Source organism: Podarcis erhardii, assembly GCF_964252035.2.
Source record: "Podarcis erhardii genome assembly, chromosome: 7".
Taxonomy (NCBI): Eukaryota; Metazoa; Chordata; class Lepidosauria; order Squamata; family Lacertidae; genus Podarcis; species Podarcis erhardii.
This window is the reverse complement of record NC_138511.1, coordinates 88,908,179-88,927,089: the sequence shown is the minus strand read 5'-3', so window position 1 is coordinate 88,927,089 and position 18,911 is coordinate 88,908,179. Positions and strand designations below refer to the sequence as shown.

The following is an 18,911-nucleotide window of genomic DNA, read 5'->3' as shown; positions in this document are numbered from 1 at the left end:
AAACTAAGACCCGGGGGCCAGATCCGGCCCAATCGCCTTCTAAATCCGGACCACAGACGGTCCGGGAATCAGCATGTTTTTACATGAGTAGAATGTGTCCTTTTCTTTAAAATGCATCTCTGGGTTCTTTGTGGGGCCTGCCTGGTGTTTTTACATGAGTAGAATGTGTGCTTTTATTTAAAATGCACCTCTGGGTTATTTGTGGGGCATAGGAATTTGTTCATCCCCCCAAAAAAACATATAGTCCGCCCCCCCCCAAGATCTGAGGGACAGTGGACCGGCCCCCTGCCAAAAAAGTTTGCTGACCCCTGATCTAAACTATGAAAGCGTCACAACCTGGAAGGACAAAGAATGTAAAGATCCTGAACATCTGCAAAGGGAATTGGTTTAATTGTTAAATTAAAGCGACTTCCAGTTCTGTGGTGCACAAATCTAGCAAGAGGGGGAGACTCCACCCTCCTCAGATCACATCTGGCTTTGAAGGGGAGGTTGGGTCTCAACCGCTTCCTACACTGGTTGTTCAGAAACTACTTCTCTGAATGTAGGTTTCTGGCGAAATGCGATTCTGGCGTTCTGTACCTTTACCAAGGCAACTGGGAGACTCCACCATAAGATTCACTTTTGGGTGGGGGCTCCTCATTGTGAATGTTTTGGCTGATATACATCCTGGTGTTTGGGCTGATTGTGAAGTATTCAAATCTTGAAAACACAAGAAGTGGATAAAAGACCCTTTCTAAGTGGTAAGCTTGAAGGGACGCAGGTGGCGCTGCAGGTTAAACCACAGAGCCTAGGACTTGCCAATCAGAAGATCGGCGGTTTGAATCCCCATGACGGGGTGAGCTCCCGTTGCTCGGTCCCTGCTCCTGCCAAACTAGCAGTTCGAAAGCACGTCAAAGTGCAAGTAGATAAATAGGTACCGCTCCAGCGGGAAGGTAAACGCCGTTTCCGTGCGCTGCTCTGGTTCGCCAGAAGCGGCTTAGTCATGCTGGCCACATGACCTGGAAGCTGTACGCCGGCTCCCTCGGCTAATAAAGTGAGATGAGCGCCGCAACCCCAGAGTCGGCCACAACTGGACCTAATAGTCAGGGGTCCCTTTACCTTTACCTTTAAGGGGTAAGTTATAGTTCTCATTCTGGGATTGAGAGTTACATCTTTGTGTAAGGAGTACTTTGAAGGAGATAAAAGCAACCATCCAAATTAAGCTTCTTTCTAGTCATGCCGCTGTGAGTATAGAATGGATAAATGAGAATCAAAAGTCTGGGAATGGGATATGGAGCTTAGATCCAAATTTTCTACTGCAAAGGGGAGTCAAAGGATAGATCCAAAGGAGATTCTTTTTAAAGGGGGGGGGGGAGTGTGGCAAATGAATTTGTATCTTTCACAGGAAATTGCAACGGCCCAGACTCTACTTTCCTCTGATTTTCTGACTACTGCCCCCCACAGCACAAAGAGACATATACCGTATTTTTCCGTGTATAAGACTAGGGTTTTTCCCCCCTAAAAAACAATGTCAAAAATTAGGGGCCATCTTATACACGGATACATCTCCTCCCCCCCCCACACCTTTTCTTAAATCTGAGTCCCCAAAAATAGGGGGTGCTTATACATGGGGGGCGTCTTATAGATGGAAAAATACGGTAATTAAAAAAGAGGCCCACTGGAATCTGTGTTTTTAAAACCTGTGTGTCAGCTGCAAAGCAACATTTAATGTTATGTGTAGTTTGGCCCTGGATCAGGCCCAGCATCCTAGTCGAGTATCCTGTTCTCACAGTGGAAAACCAGATTCCCATTATGGGAAACCTGCAAGTGGAATCTGAGCGCAGCTGTAATTCTCCCTATTTGTGGTTTCCAGAAGCTGATATTCAGCCGGACACCGCCTCCCACCCTTTGTTGGCCATTGTGGGAACAGGTGGCTGGACTAGGTGGGCCTTTGGTCTGATCCAGCTGCAGGATTCTTCTTGTGCTCTTAGGAAAAGAGACCCTCAGAGCTTGATTTATTACTGGCCGACTCCCTCCTGTTCGGTTCCTAGGTTTCCCCTGCTTCCTATGGGACAATGGGAGTTAGCAATCTCCCTTTATACGGGTCAGGTGATCGATAATGTGATGCTAAGGGCAGCAGATGGAAAGAACAGACAAAGAGATACACCACAAAGACCAAAACCAGATGATGGTAAACTTTCATATTCACATTTAATAAAGAAAACTCCAACCATTCTTCCAAAGCCTATCCCAGGAAAGGAGCTAGACTGGTGACTGGGAGTGGCTGCCGGGACCACATAACACTGGTTCTGAGAGATCTGCATTGGCTCCCAGTACGATTCCGAGCAGAATTCAAAGTGTTGGTGCTGACCTTGAAAGCCCTAAACGGCCTCGGTCCAGTATACCTGAAGGAGCGTCTCCACCCCCATCGTTCAGCCCGGACACTGAGGTCCAGCGCTGAGGGCCTTCTGGTGGTTCCTTCACTGCGAGAAGTGAGGTTACAGGGAACCAGACAGAGGGCCTTCTCAGTAGTGGTGCCCGACCTGTGGAACGCCCTCCCACCAGATGTCATAGAGGAAAAATAACTACCAAACTTTTAGAAGACATCTGAAGGCAGCCCTGTTCAGGGAAGTTTTTAATATTTAACGCTGTACTGTTTTTAACACTTGATTGGGAGCCGCCCAGAGTGGCTGGGGAAACTCAGCCAGATGGGTGGGGTACAAATAATAAATTATTGTTGTTGTTGTTGTTGTTGTTGTAGGATTCCAGAGAAGCTATTTTTCCTAGATTACGGCCAACACCTTCTGCCCGCAAAACCCTTCAGTGTGGACTGAGCAGCTGTCATTTACTGCAGGGTTAAGAATTCTTCCTTAACTGCTCACAGTGAAAGTTTCAGCACAGGAAACTGACAAGAGGAATGGGGGGGACACACCAGATGGATAAAGATATCCTCTTTGACTAGCAGCAGGAAGGGAATCTGACGGCTGGAATTGTGGATGGGGAGAGAGGTTTCTGAGAGAAGGGAAGGTGGCTGAGAACCAGGGATCTGCTGTTTATTCCCATGGGCATTCCATTCCAAAAGAAATACAGAAGGGGAAAATTCTACCAATGGAAACAAGAGATCAAGTTTCAAAAGAAAGAATCTGGAGACGGGAGGCATGACGTTAACATATGAGAGTGCTGGAGGTGAAATAGTTGAACAGGTTACGCAATCAGAACCCGGGGGGGTGGAGTCAGAGGGACTATAAAACTCTGGGAGGGGTGAAGGGGGGCGTTCATTGGGAGTTGGGAGGTTGATTGGAGTGGGAGTGAATTGGGATAGAGTCTGTGGGTAGGTTGAGTTAGTGTAGTGAAATAAGCTGAGTCAGGAACACTTAGGAGCTAGGAAGACAAGTCAATATCTGAGAGGTGGCTTAGTGAGTGAGAGCAGGTAGCGGAAGTTATAAGTCTGGATAGGCAACCCATTGACCGATACCGTTTATGAAACCACATGCTTGTTAAACTGCAATAAATAAACAGAAGTTTATGTTCAAATTTAACCCTGACTGGACTCAGCATTGTACCAGGTAGGGCCTGGGTGGTGGCCGCGAGAAATAAAGTGGTGGCACAGGAATCAATAGAGGGTGAAACATCCGGAGACCCTGTGTGATCGCCACAGGAGGGTCAACCCCTTTCTGAGTTCAAGAACTCCCCAACTTGTTTATGATACAATACGATACGATACGATATCTTTATTGTCATTGTCCCATGCAGAACAATGAAACTGAAAAACTACATAAAACTACTACAAAACATTCAAAAAACCCTAAAAACTCTAAAACCCCATTTTAGAGGGGAATGGCACACATGTCATAAAAACGTGGGATGGTGACAAAGCCAACCAGCCTGGGAGAGACGTCAATCTTTTCAGGAGGGATGGGGGATTTGAGGCGGAAGTTCTGCAGGATGCTGGTGAAGATGAGGAAGAGCTCCATCCGAGCAAGATGCTCCCCAAAACAATAGCGCTTCCCTAGGAAAGAAGAAGAAGAAGAAGAGTTTGGATTTGATATCCCGCCTTTCACTCCCTTTAAGGAGTCTCAAAGTGGCTAACAGTCTCCTTTCCCTTCCTCCCCCACAACAAACACTCTGTGAGATGAGTGGGGCTGAGAGACTTCAGAGAAGTGTGACTAGCCCAAGGTCACCCAGCAGCTGCATGTGGAGGAGCGGAGACGGGAACCCGGTTCCCCAAATTACGAGTCCACCGCTCATAACCACTACACCACACTGGGAGGAGGAAGGTGAATGCAGGCTTTCAGGGTGCTGTTATAGATGGTTTAGGAATGCTTGGAAAAGGAAGGGGACTGAATCACCAGTAGAGAATGGCATAAAAGCATCATTCTTCTTGAACTGCCCATTCTCATCCAGGAAATGTTGGGGGTCAAAAACATCTGGTCTTGCAAAGTGTTGGGCGTCTCTCAGCACAGACCCGAGCAAGGGAAACACTTCAGTCTCCTGAGCAAGAAAGGGAGAGAAATGAGAAGATACGGGAGAAATGGGAGATTCTTCTGGGGGGCAAGAAATCATTCTGAGATTTGAGGCTGCATATTCCACTCTCCAACACCAGACTGTTAAAGTTTGTGGGTCGTAAACCCTTTGATCCATGGAGTCTGCTGCAACGGCACTGCAATAAATCTGATTTATTGGCACTCTGACAAACTTCAATGGTGCCCACACACTTCCACTCATGCGCTGCCTCTCTTCTCAGTTGTCGGATAGTAGCAGAGTTCACACGCGGCATAAAATGGCTTTCTCTGTGTCTGTGTGGTGTCTTCAGTAACTCAGCTCGACACCAGTGCTTCTAATCTGTCACTCTTTCTTTTTGTTGTTGTTGTTGTTTAGTCATTTAGAGGGCCAGTGTGGTGTAGTGGTTAAGAGCGATAGACTCGTAATCTGGGGAACCGGGTTCGCGTCTCCGCTCCTCCACATGCAGCTGCTGGGTGACCTTGGGCCAGTCACACTTCTTTGAAGTCTCTCAGCCCCACTCACCTCACAGAGTGTTTGTTGTGGGGGAGGAAGGGAAAGGAGAATGTTAGCCGCTTTGAGACTCCTTCAGGTAGTGATAAAGTGGGATATCAAATCCAAACTCCTATTCTTCTTCTTCTTAGTCGTTTAGTCGTGTCCGACTCTTCTTGACCCCATGGACCAGAGCACGCCAGGCACTTCTGTCTTCCGCTGCCTCCCGCAGTTTCGTCAAACTCATGCTGGTTTGATAACACTGTCCAACCATCTCGTCCTCCGTCATCCCCTTCTCCTTGTGCCCTCCATCTTTCCCAACATCAGGGTCTTTTCCAGGGAGTCTTCTCTTCTCATGAGGTGGCCAAAGTATTGGAGCCTCAGCTTCAGGATCTGTCCTTCCAGTGAGCACTCAGGGCTGATTTCCTTAAGCATGGAGAGGTTTGATCTTCTTGCAGTCCATGGGACTCTCAAGAGTCTCCTCCAGCACCAGAATTCAAAAGCATCAATTCTTCGGCGATCAGCCTTCTTTATGGTCCAGCTCTCACTTCCATACATCACGACTGGGGAAACCAGAGCTTTTACTATACGGACCTTTGTTGGCAAGGTGATGTCTCTGCTTTTTAAGATGCTGTCTAGGTTTGTCATTGCTTTTCTCTTTATTTAGAAGCATACAAAAAACAGAAAAGAAAAACCTACAGAATCTAGCTGCGTGTTCGCAGCTTTCTGTCTCTAACAAAAATGCAACTACCTTGCTCACATTCTCAGACAGACTGCTCTCTGCAGCCCCCAGAGAGCATAGATCAAAGGGAAAATGCCCAGATCACGTGGGCAGTGCACCCAGTTAATAAAAACTCTTCCTGGAGTGTTAACTCTTAACCATCCAGAACCACAACACCATTGGTGTTGTGGCCAGCTCTGAAGCACAGGCGCTTATCATAGCCATGCGCACCCCAGAAAGTCCACAAATGCAAGCAACTGTAGCAATCCATTGCTTTAGATCAGGCACCCCCAACCTGCAGCCCTCCAGATGTTTTGGCCTACAACTCCCATGATCCCTAGCTAACAGGACCAGTGGTCAGAGATGATGGGAACTGTAGTCCCCAGAGGAGCCCATGTGGTCCTTCTGCTGGCATATCTGCACAGCACTGTCCTCGCAGCTGCCTCGCTCCTCCTGCTAAGCCACAGCGATGCCAGAAAGTCAAGGGAATACTGCCAGGCCTCCCCAACATCCACACCTCTGTCTCCCTGATTGTTATCATTCAGAGAGTAAGGACAGCTGGAACAGGTGTTTGGGGAACTTGACTGAGCCACAAACTATATCTGGAAGGGTGGAGTCTAAGTCTAAGGAATTAATAGAACCACAATACCTTGGGAATGGTGTATCCCCGGAACTGGGTATCACGGGTCACACATCTTGCTACCCCCGAGGGGAACATGTTAGTGAATCTCTGGATCTCGTGGATCACAGCATCCGTGTAGGGCATCAGGGGACGGTCATCCATGTTGGGAGTGCGACTGGAGCCAATCACCCGTTCAATCTCTTCGTGGACTTTCTCTGTTGAGAAATCAGCAGAATGAGACCAACAGTGCTATTTGCACCTTCCAGGGAGCTAAAGAAGGATCCCAGCTCATAGCCGGGAAAACAAAGAGGGACCCTCCCACAGAAAGGCAAGGACACATCTCTCCACCCTATTTTCTCCCCCTTCCGCAGTCACCTTCAACCTCCGGGTATTTCAGCAGAAGAAGGAAGCCATAGCGCAAGGTGGTGCTGACCGTTTCTGTGCCAGCGAAGAAAATGGTGAGGGTCGTCATAACAAGGTTCTTTAGGAAGAACTCTGTATTTGTGTTTTCCTTCTCCTAGCCAGAAGGAAAATGGTAAAGGAGGTTAAAATCTGGTTTTCAGACGTCTTCAAAGTTTGTTCTCTACTATTGATTGGCTGAGCTGCAGTGATGTCATGATTAAACCAATGAGAGTGAAGGGACAGTTGAGTAGTGTCGAAAAGGTGGCTTGGTTTCAGGGACCCTAGTTTCCTTCCAGAAAAAAAAATATTCATATTTCTTAGAATAAAATCGCCATACCTGCTGCATTTTCACCAGGAAGCAGTCAATGAAATCCCGAGGGGCATTGGGGTCCAGGGTCTCCTCGTGGTCTTTTACCTTCTTCATGATGAACTTCTCCAACCCTAAGAGCTGCTTGAAGGCTTCATGTTGTGGGCCAGGGAGGTACTGCATGACGCCCGAGAACATGTCATAGAGCTGTTTGTGTTGGTTTCAGAGGGTGAGGGGAGAGAAAACAGATACTGAACAAAGTGAAGCTGAGGTGAAGGAAGTCACTATGTTTTATCCAGAGCATGCTGATTTCTAATTCTTTTTACCCTCTGGGTGAAATTTTGCCACTCAGGATTGTGAATGGGGTGTTTCTGGAGAACAGGAAGGGAGAATTTACCATATTTTTTGCTCTATACGACTCACTTTTTCCCTCCTAAAAAGTAAGGGGAAATGTGTGTGCGTCTTATGGAGCGAATGCAGGCTGCGCAGCTATCCCAGAAGCCAGAACAGCAAGAGGGATTGCTGCTTTCGCTGTGCAGCGATCCCTCTTGCTGTTCTGGCTTCTGAGATTCAGAATATTTTTTTTCTTGTTTTCCTCCTCCAAAAACTAGGTGCGTCTTGTGGTCTGGTGCGTCTAACAGAGCGAAAAATACAGTACCTTTATGAATAATAATGGAACAAGTGCAGTGGATTATTGTCTCACAGATAAGAAGGCCTTTCAATCAATCAAAGTTTTAACTTCTACAAAACTGCTGCCAAAGGGCGGGGGGGGGGGCGGTTGAGAGTGCTTTCAGCTGCAACACGACTCTGTGGGACGAAGCTTCGAGCTATCTACTGTCAACAGGAGATTCTCAACTAAAAATATTCAAGCCGAAATTAAAGGGTAAGAAGAATTTGGCATCTTCTACCATTTTGATTGAAGAATCAGATTGGATTTAATTAGACGGAATTCAGGTTAAAACAGGAGGTCCACCCTTCGATTTCTGGATAAATTAAGGTTACGTGCAGAAAAGGTGCAAGTAGGAGACCTTCTTTTGTTAAAAACCTATGGACAAGTACCTGCTGATGGGCCACCAAAACCCATACTTTTTCTGATTGCCAGTATCAGTATTGGCTCCCAGTATGTTTCCGAGCACAATTCAAAGTGTTGGTGCTGACCTTAAAGCCCTAAACGGCCTCGGCCCAGTATACCTGAAGGAGCGTCTCCACCCCCATCGTTCTGCCCGGACACTGAGGTCCAGCGCCGAGGGCCTTCTGGTGGTTCCCTCCCTGCGAGAGGCCAAGTTATAGGGAACCAGGCAGAGGGCCTTCTTGGTGGTGGCACCCGCCCTGTGGAACGCCCTCCCATCAGATGTCAAAGCGTTAAACATATACCTGACAATCAGAAGACATCTGAAGGCAGCCCTGTTCAGGGAAGTTTTTAATATGTGACATATTAGTGTATCGTTCATCTTTGTTGGAAGCCGCCCAGAGTGGCTGGGGAAACCCAGCCAGATGGGCGGGGTACAAATAATAAATTATTATTATTATTATTATTATTATTATTATTATTATTATTATCAGGAGATTTTAAAAGTGGCTATGATGCTGTGTTGAGCGACAGAAAAGGGAAGGCGGTGCCAGATTCCTGGGAGCGTCAGGGAGCCCTAACGCCACTGTCTCAAACCTTTCGTTTATGGCTATGGAAAGGAAAGTTCTTAACAACTGAACTTTATTCATAATTGCATATAATCACTAATGGATTACAGTCATAATTCGGGTTGAAGTTGCTTCCGGTTGAGCGTTTTCGAGTTGCGCTCCGCGGCAACCCGGAAGTATTGGAACACGTTACTTCTGGGTTTTGCTGCTCGCGCATGAGCAGATGGTCAAAATGACATCACACGCATGAGCGGAAGTGGGGAATCGCGACCCACGCACATGCGGACGCGGGTTGCGTTCGTTTCAGGATGCGAATGGGGCTCCGGAATGGATCCTGTTCATATCCAGAGGTACTGTAATGGTTGTGAGGGGGTTAAGGTAAAGGTAAAGGTACCCCTGCCCGTACGGGCCAGTCTTGCCAGACTCTGGGGTTGGTGCGCCCATCTCACTCAAGAGGCCGGGGGCCAGCGCTGTCCGGAGACACTCGTGCGTAAATTGCCTTCAGTTTAGTCAGCTAGTTTGCTCAACCATGTTTAGGGTCAGAGCTCGCCCTCCGTGACCTGTTAGTCACTTGCAGAATCCGTCAGTGGGCGTTCCTTGAATCTCTTCCAGCATAAAAGCTGTTTGACCCCAAGTCTCCTCCTATGTTCCCTGCGTGGAACGTGTCTGCGCAAGTAAGGGGAAGGCAGGGGCGTGCCAGCACTCTCTCCGCTAGTTTCGGTTGAAGGGTCTTGGAGCCCTGACACCGATTCCTCCATCTCCCTCTCCTCTCTATTGGTGTCACGCTGAATTCCTTCCCCCCTGCTGGTTCCCTCTCCGGCATCGCTCTGGAGCCCTGCCTCCGCCTCTCGCTTTGATGTCAGTTCCCTGACAGGTACCACTGTACAAAATTGGGAGTTTAATTTTGTACTGTGTTGAGGAACCCAGCAGGAAGGTTGTATTGGGAAGGTTGTATTGGACAGCTCCATTCAGCCTTGAATATGATCTGGCTCCTTAGTGGAAAGAATGGCTCCAATTTCTGCCATGCCTTGAGGAGATTCATTGAAACGACATTATTCACACACTCACAAAGGAAGTCCTTCCCGTCCCCTCCATTTTACCTGTCCCCAAGAGGTGCAAGTGAACTGTAAGCTACCCAGCATCATGCTGAGCAGGGAGACGAACTCCTGGTCTTCATATTCAAAGCGGTCGCCAAAGGCGATGGAGCTGATGATGTTGCACACCATGCGGCTCAGGGTGTAGGTGGGGTCAAAGGGTGTGCCTAGAAAGACAGACCCCCAAGTCACTCAACCCTGGAACATGTCAAGAAGAGACTTTGCAAACCAGTCCAGTCTTGGCTCACATTATTCATTTTACCCACTACTCCATTTTCTTCATAAGCCTCAACTTCCTGGGTGAGAGCCTGAGCAAGTTCTCATTCATATATATATATATATGTATATATATATATATATATATATATATATATATAAATTGATTTTAACATATAAATTATAAAATGTACCACAAAACTTATACAATCTTTTTAGACTTCCATCAATACCTCTGATGATCCACCGTTTTAACCACTTCTTATGCATTTCTTAACTTTATATTGCCTTTACATCTCTTAACAAATCATCCTCCCCCTTCTCCATTTTTGCAATACTTCCAATAATACTCCTCACAAAACTTCTTGCAAACCTACAAACGTCGTTTGAGCTTCACAAATACTTTTTAAATAGTCCGTAAATTTACTCCAGTCTTCTGTGAATTTCTGGTCCTGCCGGTTTCGAATCCTTCCTGTTAGTTTATCTAGTTCTGCATAGTCCATTAACTTCATCCTCCATTCTTCAATTGTCGGTAATTCTTCTTGCTTCCATTTTTGGGCCAATAAGAGCAAGTTCTCTTTTAGAGGACAAAACTTATTGGTAATGTGGTTAGCTTAGGCAAAGTTTTCTTCACACATAACCAAAAATAAATCAAAAGTGGCAGTGAGAACATTCAGTATAAAGCCTTCAAATGCCCAGTTAACATCCAACGGTTTCTAACCCATTAAGCAATATTTCTTGACCCATTAAGCAGCATATCTTGAAGATGTCAAAACTGAGCTCACTTTTTGTTGCCCTCAGCGATTCCAGCAGGAAGTGGGTCTCCTCCAGGATCCGCTCTTCGATGGATCTCTTTCCCATCCCAAAATTCCTCAGCGTCATGATGGAGAATCGGCGTAGCTGTTTGGCCCGTTCCCCGTTGCTGAAGCCAAGCCCTGAGAAGCAGAGGAGGAGGCGGAAGGAGGAGGAAGAGGAGCCAGAGGGGGTGGCAGTGAATGAGAATGTGGATGGAACCACACAGTGATGAAGAGTGGCCCCACACAAAAAAACCTTCACCTTCTTAATTTTTTCCTGACTTTTAAAATTGTGATTGCAGGAGATGGAAGAACATTGTAAGTGCCCGGGTTCTCTCTCATAGGGTGTGTGTGTGTGTGTGTGTGTGTGTGTGTGTGTTGTTTTGTGTAGAGAGGGTTGTGGTCTTTAAGAACAGATGGAGAGGTGAGGACTCAATAGTCTTGCAAAATCTCTCTCTCTCAGCCTCAGTAAAATGGGTATAAAAAATCTACTTCAGAGGAGCATGGGAAGGGCCATTGGCAGTGCTACTTTATAATTATTATTATTATTAATTAATTATACCCCGCCCTCCCCAGCCAAGACCGGGCTCAGGGCGGCTAACAACCAATAATAAAAATAAGTTGATTAAATTACAACTTTAAAAACAAGATTAAAATACAACATTAAAACATTAAGATGCAGCCTCTTCACAGGAGGAGAGAGGAAAAAAGAAAGAGGAGGGAATCAAACTGATTCTAAGCCAAAGGCCAGGTGGAACAACTCTGCCTTGCAGGCCCTGCGGAAAGAAATCAGATCCCGCAGGGCCCTGGTCTCATGAGACAGAGCGTTCCACCAGGCCGGAGCCAATAATAATAATAATAATAATAATAATAATAATAATAATAATAATTTATTATTTGAAAAGGCCCTGGCTCTGGCCAAGGGTGGCCCAAGAAGAGACTGACCATAACCCCGGAAAAGCCAGTCAAACGTGGCTTGCTCTCCACGGCCACCGAACTCTTCAGCCTGATCCACCAGGGCCTCCTTCACGGCATCGTATCCACACAAGACCACAACACGGCGGGGCCCTAAGTGGATGGTGAAGACAGGACCATATTTCTCACGGATCTGTGAAAAGAGGAGGAGGGCATTGTGTGAGGTGATGGAACAGATGGAGAGATGGAGCAAATACATAGACTAGTTTTTAGGAAGACAAGGAAGCTTCTTGTTGTTTAGTCGTGTCCGACTCTTTGTGACCCCCTGGACCAGAGCACACCAGGCACTCCTGTCTTCCACTGCCTCCTGGCCAGTCTTTTGAAATGAGGCAATCTTACTCTGCGATGTATCTTCCCTTAGACAGAAGTCCACTTACTGGCTCATTGTTCCCTTTCATTGAGGCACCTTGATCCAGGGAGCTCAGTCTGCTCAGCCTTTCCTGCCTTCCTGACATATCTTGCCCCCTCTTTCACCAACACTTGATAGCCAGTGTTTTGGAATTCTGGTGCTGGAGGAGACTCTTGAGAGTCCCATGGACTGCAAGAAGATCCAACCTCTCCATTCTGAAGGAAACCAGCCCTGAGTGCTCCCTGGAAGGACAGATCCTGAAGCTGAGGCTCCAAGACTTTGGCCACCTCAGGAGAAGAGAAGACTCCCTGGAAAAGACCCTGATGTTGGGAAAGATGGAGGGCACAAGGAGAAGGGGACAACAGAAGGCAAGATGGTTGGACAGTCTTCTCGAAGCTACAAACATGAGTCTGACCAAACTGCGGGAGGCAGTGGAAGACAGGAGTGCCTGGCGTGCTCTGGTCCAGGGGGTCACAAAGAGGCGGACACGACTAAACAACTAAACAACAACAATATATGCTTGATGAGCCACTTGGGACACAAGAAGTGAACCTTCTCACGCCTGGCTGAGGAATGTGCACTTGGAGCGTTCCTGCACTGCAGGGGTTGGGCTACGTGACCCCTGGGGTCCCCTCCTTCCACACTTCTAGGCTTCCAAGTCCCCGAGTGGCTTGCAAAACTATTGAGGGCACTTGGAACTTGGCCAGGAGGTGAGTGGGAAGACGGCCGGATAGCCGGACAGGCGTCCAGAGAGGTTAGGCTGGCCTCAACTAGAGCCAGGGCCTTTTCGGCCGCGGCTCCAATCTGGTGGAACGCTCTGTCCCAAGAGACTAGGGCCCTGCGGGACTTGACATCTTTCCGCAGGGCCTGCAAGACAGAGCTGTTCCACCAGGCCTTTGGCCAGGGCGCAGCCTGACTCCCTCCTCTGGCAATCTGCACAGAATTTTGCTTATTGGTTGCCATCAATTTGATTTTAATTAATTTTTATAATGAAATGTTTTTAGAATCGTTGGATTATTTTGATTGTTGTTAGCCGCCCTGAGCCCAGCTTCAGCTGGGGAGGGCGGGATATAAATAAAATTTATTATTATTATTATTATTATTATTATTATTATTATTATTATTACCTTCATCAGCGACTGATACATGTCCTTTGTGTTGACTTGCAGCAGGTTCCCAATGAAGGGCAGCGGAGTCGGTCCAGGCGGCAGCTTCCCTTTCTTCTTCCATGCCGAGAGGAGCAGCAAGCAGAAGAGGAAGGAGGCCAACAAGAGGGTCCATGGGCCCAGGAGGTCCATGGGGAGGCTGGATGGCAACCTGCAGGTGAGGAGCAGAGAAAGAGAGCTCCTAGCATTGCCTTGGGGGAGGGACTGCTAGGTCTGGGAATATTTCCCTCCCCACCAGGCCCTCAGGTTGATCCTGGATCTTCCACAGATTCGTTCACTGGGATGGCCTGGGATTCGGACTCGGGTGCTGAAACTGAGGGATCCCAGTCTGCACAGGAGTCCCCACATGAGCCTGAAGGGTCCTCACCTGTGCTGGATCCTCAGGTGCAGGCACCAGCTGAGTCTGCTCTGGCTCCTGAGGTGATGGAGGACCCATTGCCTGCAGGTCCTCCACTCTCAGCCCCATCAGAGGAAGCTGAGGTTGCCTTTGGGTCCGGTAACCCTCCAGCCTCTCCTGAGCTGCAGAGGTTCAGGGCAGAGAGGTGGAGGGAACTAAGTTCCCGCAGGAGGAGTGCTCGCCTCCAGGCCAGGACAGGCGAGTTACCAGAGGATCGGGGCCGCCCTATGCCTCGGGGCAGATAAAAGCTGGCCAGCCCCAGTCCCAGGTTGCGGGAGCAACATTGTTGGTCGCTAGTTCCTGCCTGAACCCTGTCCTGTGTTCCTGCCTGAGCTCCTGACCCGCCCTGGCTCCCTGCTTGCAAGCCTGTTCCTGACTTCACCCAACTCCCTGCCCTGCACCCTGCACCCAGCTTCATCATCATCATCATCATCATCATCAACATCATCATAATTTATTATTTATACCCCGCCCATCTGGCTGTGTTTCCCTGGCCACTCTGGGTGGCTTCCAATCAAATGTTAAAAACAATACATCATTAAATATTAAAAGCTTCCCTACACAGGGTGTTCTCGTTGCACCTTTGACCACGGACCAGACTTCGACCTCACCTCTGAGGTAACCCATGGGACCAGCACATTCACATTTATATTATCCCTTCCTGCCAAGTCCATTTTTTAAAAAAAATTAAAGGCTATGTGGCATAGTGGTTAGAGTGTTGGAAAATGAGCTAGAAGAGGTCAAATCGCCACCACTCGGCCACGACGCTCACTGGGTGTGACCTTGGGGGGCCAGTCACAGCCTCTCAGCCCAGCCTACCTCGCAGGAGTGTTGTAAAAGTAAAATGGGGAGGAGGAGAGTCCTGTGTAGCTCCTGGAGGACTTTAGAGGAAAATGTGAAAAGGAAATGTCATAAAGGATAGAGAAAGAAATAACCTTTGTGCTGCAGTCCATTTATGCCCCACACCCAAGCTCTTCCTGAGGTTTCCCGGATGGTTGCCACTTTCCTTAAAATCTCTGGTTGCCAAGCTTTCATAAGGGTAAGGGGTAAAGGGCCCCCTGACCATTAGGTCCAGTCGTGGCCGACTCTGGGGTTGCGGCGCTCATCTCGCTTTATTGGCCGAGGGAGCCGGCGTACAGCTTCCAGGTCATGTGGCCAGCATGACTAAGCCGCTTCTGGCGAACCAGAGCAGCGCACGGAAACGGCGTTTACCTTCCCGCCAGAGCGGTACCTATTTATCTACTTACACTTTGACATGCTTTCGAACTGCTAGGCTGGCAGGAGCAGGGACCGAGCAACGGGAACTCACCCCGTTGCAGGGATTCGAACCGCCGACCTTCTGATTGGCAAGTCCTAGGCTCTGTGGTTTAACCCACAGCACCACCAGCATCCCTCAAGCTTTCATATCCCCCCCTAAAATGTCTGGGGGGAGGGGTAGAAGAGAGACACAGCTCAAGAGGGAGGTTGGCATGGACGTATAGAGACGCTGGCCGTTCGGTGTCCAAGCAATTTGTCCCCTGATCCTGGTTAAGATAAAAAATGAGGACTCCCTCCCATCCACCACGGCTGAAAGGTCTTCCAAACACCTCTCTAAGCCCCCATCCCTACCTTGGTCGGCTACTCAGTCTGTCCTGCTCCCTTCTCAAACTCCTAGTTGCACAAAGGTCCACACCCTTTGCAGCGTCTTACTGAGTTACCCAGAGGGGGGAAGCAGTGGAGGAGGAGAAGGAGAGACCTGGAATTGTCCTTAAACCACACCCACAGTTGCAGCCATGAACCAAGCCACCCTCCAAGTGTCCCTATTTTCCAGGGACAGCCCCAGATTTACAGAAGCCGGATTTACAGAAGCCAGATTTACAGAAGCTGGGACCATCTCTGGAAAATAGGAACTGGGGTTCTATATAGCCTTAAATGAGCCAGATGTATGGGTGTTCCTTACACCAGAGGAGTACTATGTTCCTGCTTTATCAGCGGAAGATAAATATTTTGAAAGCTTTGCTTGTTTGGCTTGCTTAACTCGTTCCACTCTTTTTTGCATTCTTGTGGCCACCCCTATCTGGAAAAACACTGTGAGATGTGATACACTCTTTGCAAACCAGTCTAAATTAATCAGAAAGGCTTCAAGGGAAGGCGAAATTTGGATTTCTCTCCTATGGTCTCCCCTCCATAAAATATTGATGCAATGAGTTAAAACCAATTAACACAAAGTTAAAACGAACTGAAAACTTGAGAGCTGCAGAACGACCAAGATGAGTCTCCTCTTTGCCAGCCGGTAGCCCTGCTTTGCTTTTATTACATGTACAAAGGCAACATCTTTCTCAAGAAAACCTTTCTCTACAGCCTGGAAGGGACCCCTGACCGTTAGGTCCAGTCGTGGCCGACTCTGGGGTTGCAGCGCTCATCTCGCTTTATTGGCCGAGGGAGCCGGCGTACAGCTTCTGGGTCATGTGGCCAGCAAGACTAAGTAGCTATATATAGGCCGAAATATTGGGAAATTTTGGAACAAGATGGAGACAGAGTAAAACTGCAGAGCTTTGAAAAATTAAAAAACAAAGTGCGAGATCAAATAATGGAGGCATATAATTTGGATAAAAAAGTTGGCTTCCAGGTGGAAAAATCAAAATTGGAAACAGAATTGTTAGATTCTAAAATTAAGAATTTGTCAAGAATGTATAACTTGCTGTTGAAATGGAACACTCAGGACGAAACGGTGAAATCTGCTATGATTAAATGGGCACAAGATGTTGGACATAACATAATGATGGCTGACTGGGAACAGTTATGGACCACAGGTATGAAATTTACGGCATGTAATGCCTTAAGAGAGAATTTAATGAAAATGATTTACAGGTGGTACATGACACCAGTCAAGCTTGAAAAAATTTACCATTTGCCCGAAAATAAATGTTGGAAATGTAATGAGACTGAAGGTACATTCTTTCACCTTTGGTGGACATGCCCAAGGATTAAGACATTCTGGGAGATGATCTATAATGAAATGAAAAAGGTATTTAAATATACCTTCCTGAAGAAACCAGAGGCCTTTCTCCTGGGCATGGTCGGCCAATTGGTGCCAAAGAAGGACAGAACTTTCTTTATGTATGCAACAACAGCAGCAAGAATACTCATCGCGAATTATTGGAAGACACAAGATTTACCCACCCGGGAAGAATGGCAGATGAAGTTGATGGACTATATGGAACTGGCGAAAATGACTGGCAGAATCCGAGACCAGGGAGAAGAGTTGGTGGAAGAAGATTGGAAAAAAATTAAAATTATTTACAGAAATATTGTAAAACTAATGAGCTTTAGAAAAATGGTGGAATGAAGTAATATGGCTTTGGCAGAAATGTTATAAGGAACTAAGTACAAATAGATTGTTAATGTATTAAAAGGAAAAAAATCAGGTTAGAATATGTTAAGATTAATTATAGGACAGAAAATAGATGAAGATGGAAAGGACTTGCTGAAATAGTTAATTGAAGTGGAATACAAAAAGGGAGGCATGAGGAAGTCAATGAAACAAGTGAATGAAAGTTAAGATTGAAAATATTGGAAGTGTTTTTAATTGTTTCTGTTTTATTTTATTAATTCAATGTGTTATGTAGTGTTTTCGTTTTTGTTTTTGTATTTTATTATATTGTTATGTTTAATTTTTATTTTTTATTTTTGTATTTTCTAAACTCTTAATAAATATTATTTTTTTTTAAAAAAGTAGCTATATATAAATACATAATGCTATTAAATTAAATTTCCCTCACCCATATGTAAGAAGGTGTATACATATTTTTCATGCAATATTCTTTGCTGCATATTCTTTTTTTAACTACAGGGTGTTATAAGAATTCTAAGGTCTCAAATATAAATTAAATATATGGGGCAAACACATACATAAGTATATAAACCAAGTGTCTGAAATAGTACAGGGGAGCAATCCTGAAGCCATTTTGACTCTCCCAAGTTGACCTCAAATATTTCCCTGCAAGGAGAAAAGAAATGGGAAAAGCCTCCCTATTCTCTTTTGCTTACAAATCCTCTCTTAAGGGTGCACTTGTGTATGAATAATAGGGTGAGCCTGTGACCTGGATTCAGGAACTAAACCATCACAAAAGAATTACCAGGCCGCCCAGGGAAAGCAATCAGTGACCATTATCAGGTATCCTGGACAAACATGATTTCTGCTGTAGACTGCCTCCTTCTGTGATGTATATACGTATGCTGTTTTGGGGGGTGATCTTGGGCTACACGGTGGGCAATTTCAAAAGTCTATATAAGGGTTTGCGCACCATTCTTCTGGATTCTCTCCTCCCTTTTGCATGTGGTGAGTGGGGACCCTGTTACAACAGTTCCTTTAATAAATATCAGGCTTACTAGCCACTTTGCTTCTCAATATACTCTGGTTGGCTTCTGTTATTTTCTCCTACTGATGGGGAACCCACTTAAGGACTCTATACGGGCTCTTGGATACCCCATAAGGGAAAACGAGCAGTTGTTGTTGTTTTTCTTATAACAGCTTGGCGAGTCAGCCAGGAGTTTCAGTTGACCAGATTCTGGGGGAATTAGATATATCCATTTTTGCAAAACGTTTTTTGTTTTTCCCCCCAATAAATGTGCAATTCATTGTGGCTGTTTTGAAACCCCTTGTGCTATTCATCCACCCATCCATCCATTCAACCTTTATTGTCATAATTTGTATTATTACTTTCCTTAGTGGGTTGCAAGGCGAGTTCCCACCTCCCACCAGTAGAAATAACGACACATGACACCATTGATTAAGGTTAATGGGCTAAAATTGGCCACAACTTTATTGGTTACAGGTAAGAGCGGTATTGGCTTAGGCATTGGTCCTATCATTCTATCTGGCTTCAGCCTGATGGCATGAAGACCGGCAAGGGTTAACACCAGCAGGGGGAATCATAGAATAGAATCATAGAATCATAGAGTTGGAAGAGACCACAAGTCCATCGAGTCCAACCCCCTGCCAAGCAGGAAACACCATCAGAGCACTCCTGACATATGGTTGTCAAGCCTCTGCTTAAAGACCTCCAAAGAAGGAGACTCCACCACACTCCTTGGCAGCAAATTCCACTGTCGAACAGCTCTTACTGTCAGGAAGTTCTGCCTAATGTTTAGGTGGAATCTTTTTTCTTGTAGTTTGGAACCATTGCTCCGTGTCCGCTTCTCTGGAGCAGCAGAAAACAACCTTTCTCCCTTCTCTATGTGGCATCCTTTTATATATTTGAACATGGCTATCATATC

General features: G+C 46.5%; 1 protein-coding gene across 1 annotated transcript; it reads right to left on the bottom strand.

Annotated features, from left to right (window-relative positions):
• Window positions 1-3,753: 3,753 nt before the first annotated feature.
• On the bottom strand, window positions 3,754-15,378 carry LOC309345804 (cytochrome P450 2A13-like). The gene is made up of 10 exons (XM_081869203.1): window positions 15,261-15,378; window positions 13,217-13,406; window positions 11,711-11,873; window positions 10,757-10,906; window positions 9,762-9,922; window positions 7,054-7,230; window positions 6,690-6,831; window positions 6,342-6,529; window positions 4,329-4,470; window positions 3,754-3,988 (listed from the first exon to the last, which is right to left on the bottom strand). Exons 2-10 carry the CDS (start codon window positions 13,385-13,387, stop codon window positions 3,807-3,809), a joined length of 1,476 nt encoding a protein of 491 aa, XP_081725329.1. The 5' UTR covers window positions 13,388-13,406; window positions 15,261-15,378; the 3' UTR covers window positions 3,754-3,806.
• Between the last annotated feature and the right edge of the window lie 3,533 nt (window positions 15,379-18,911).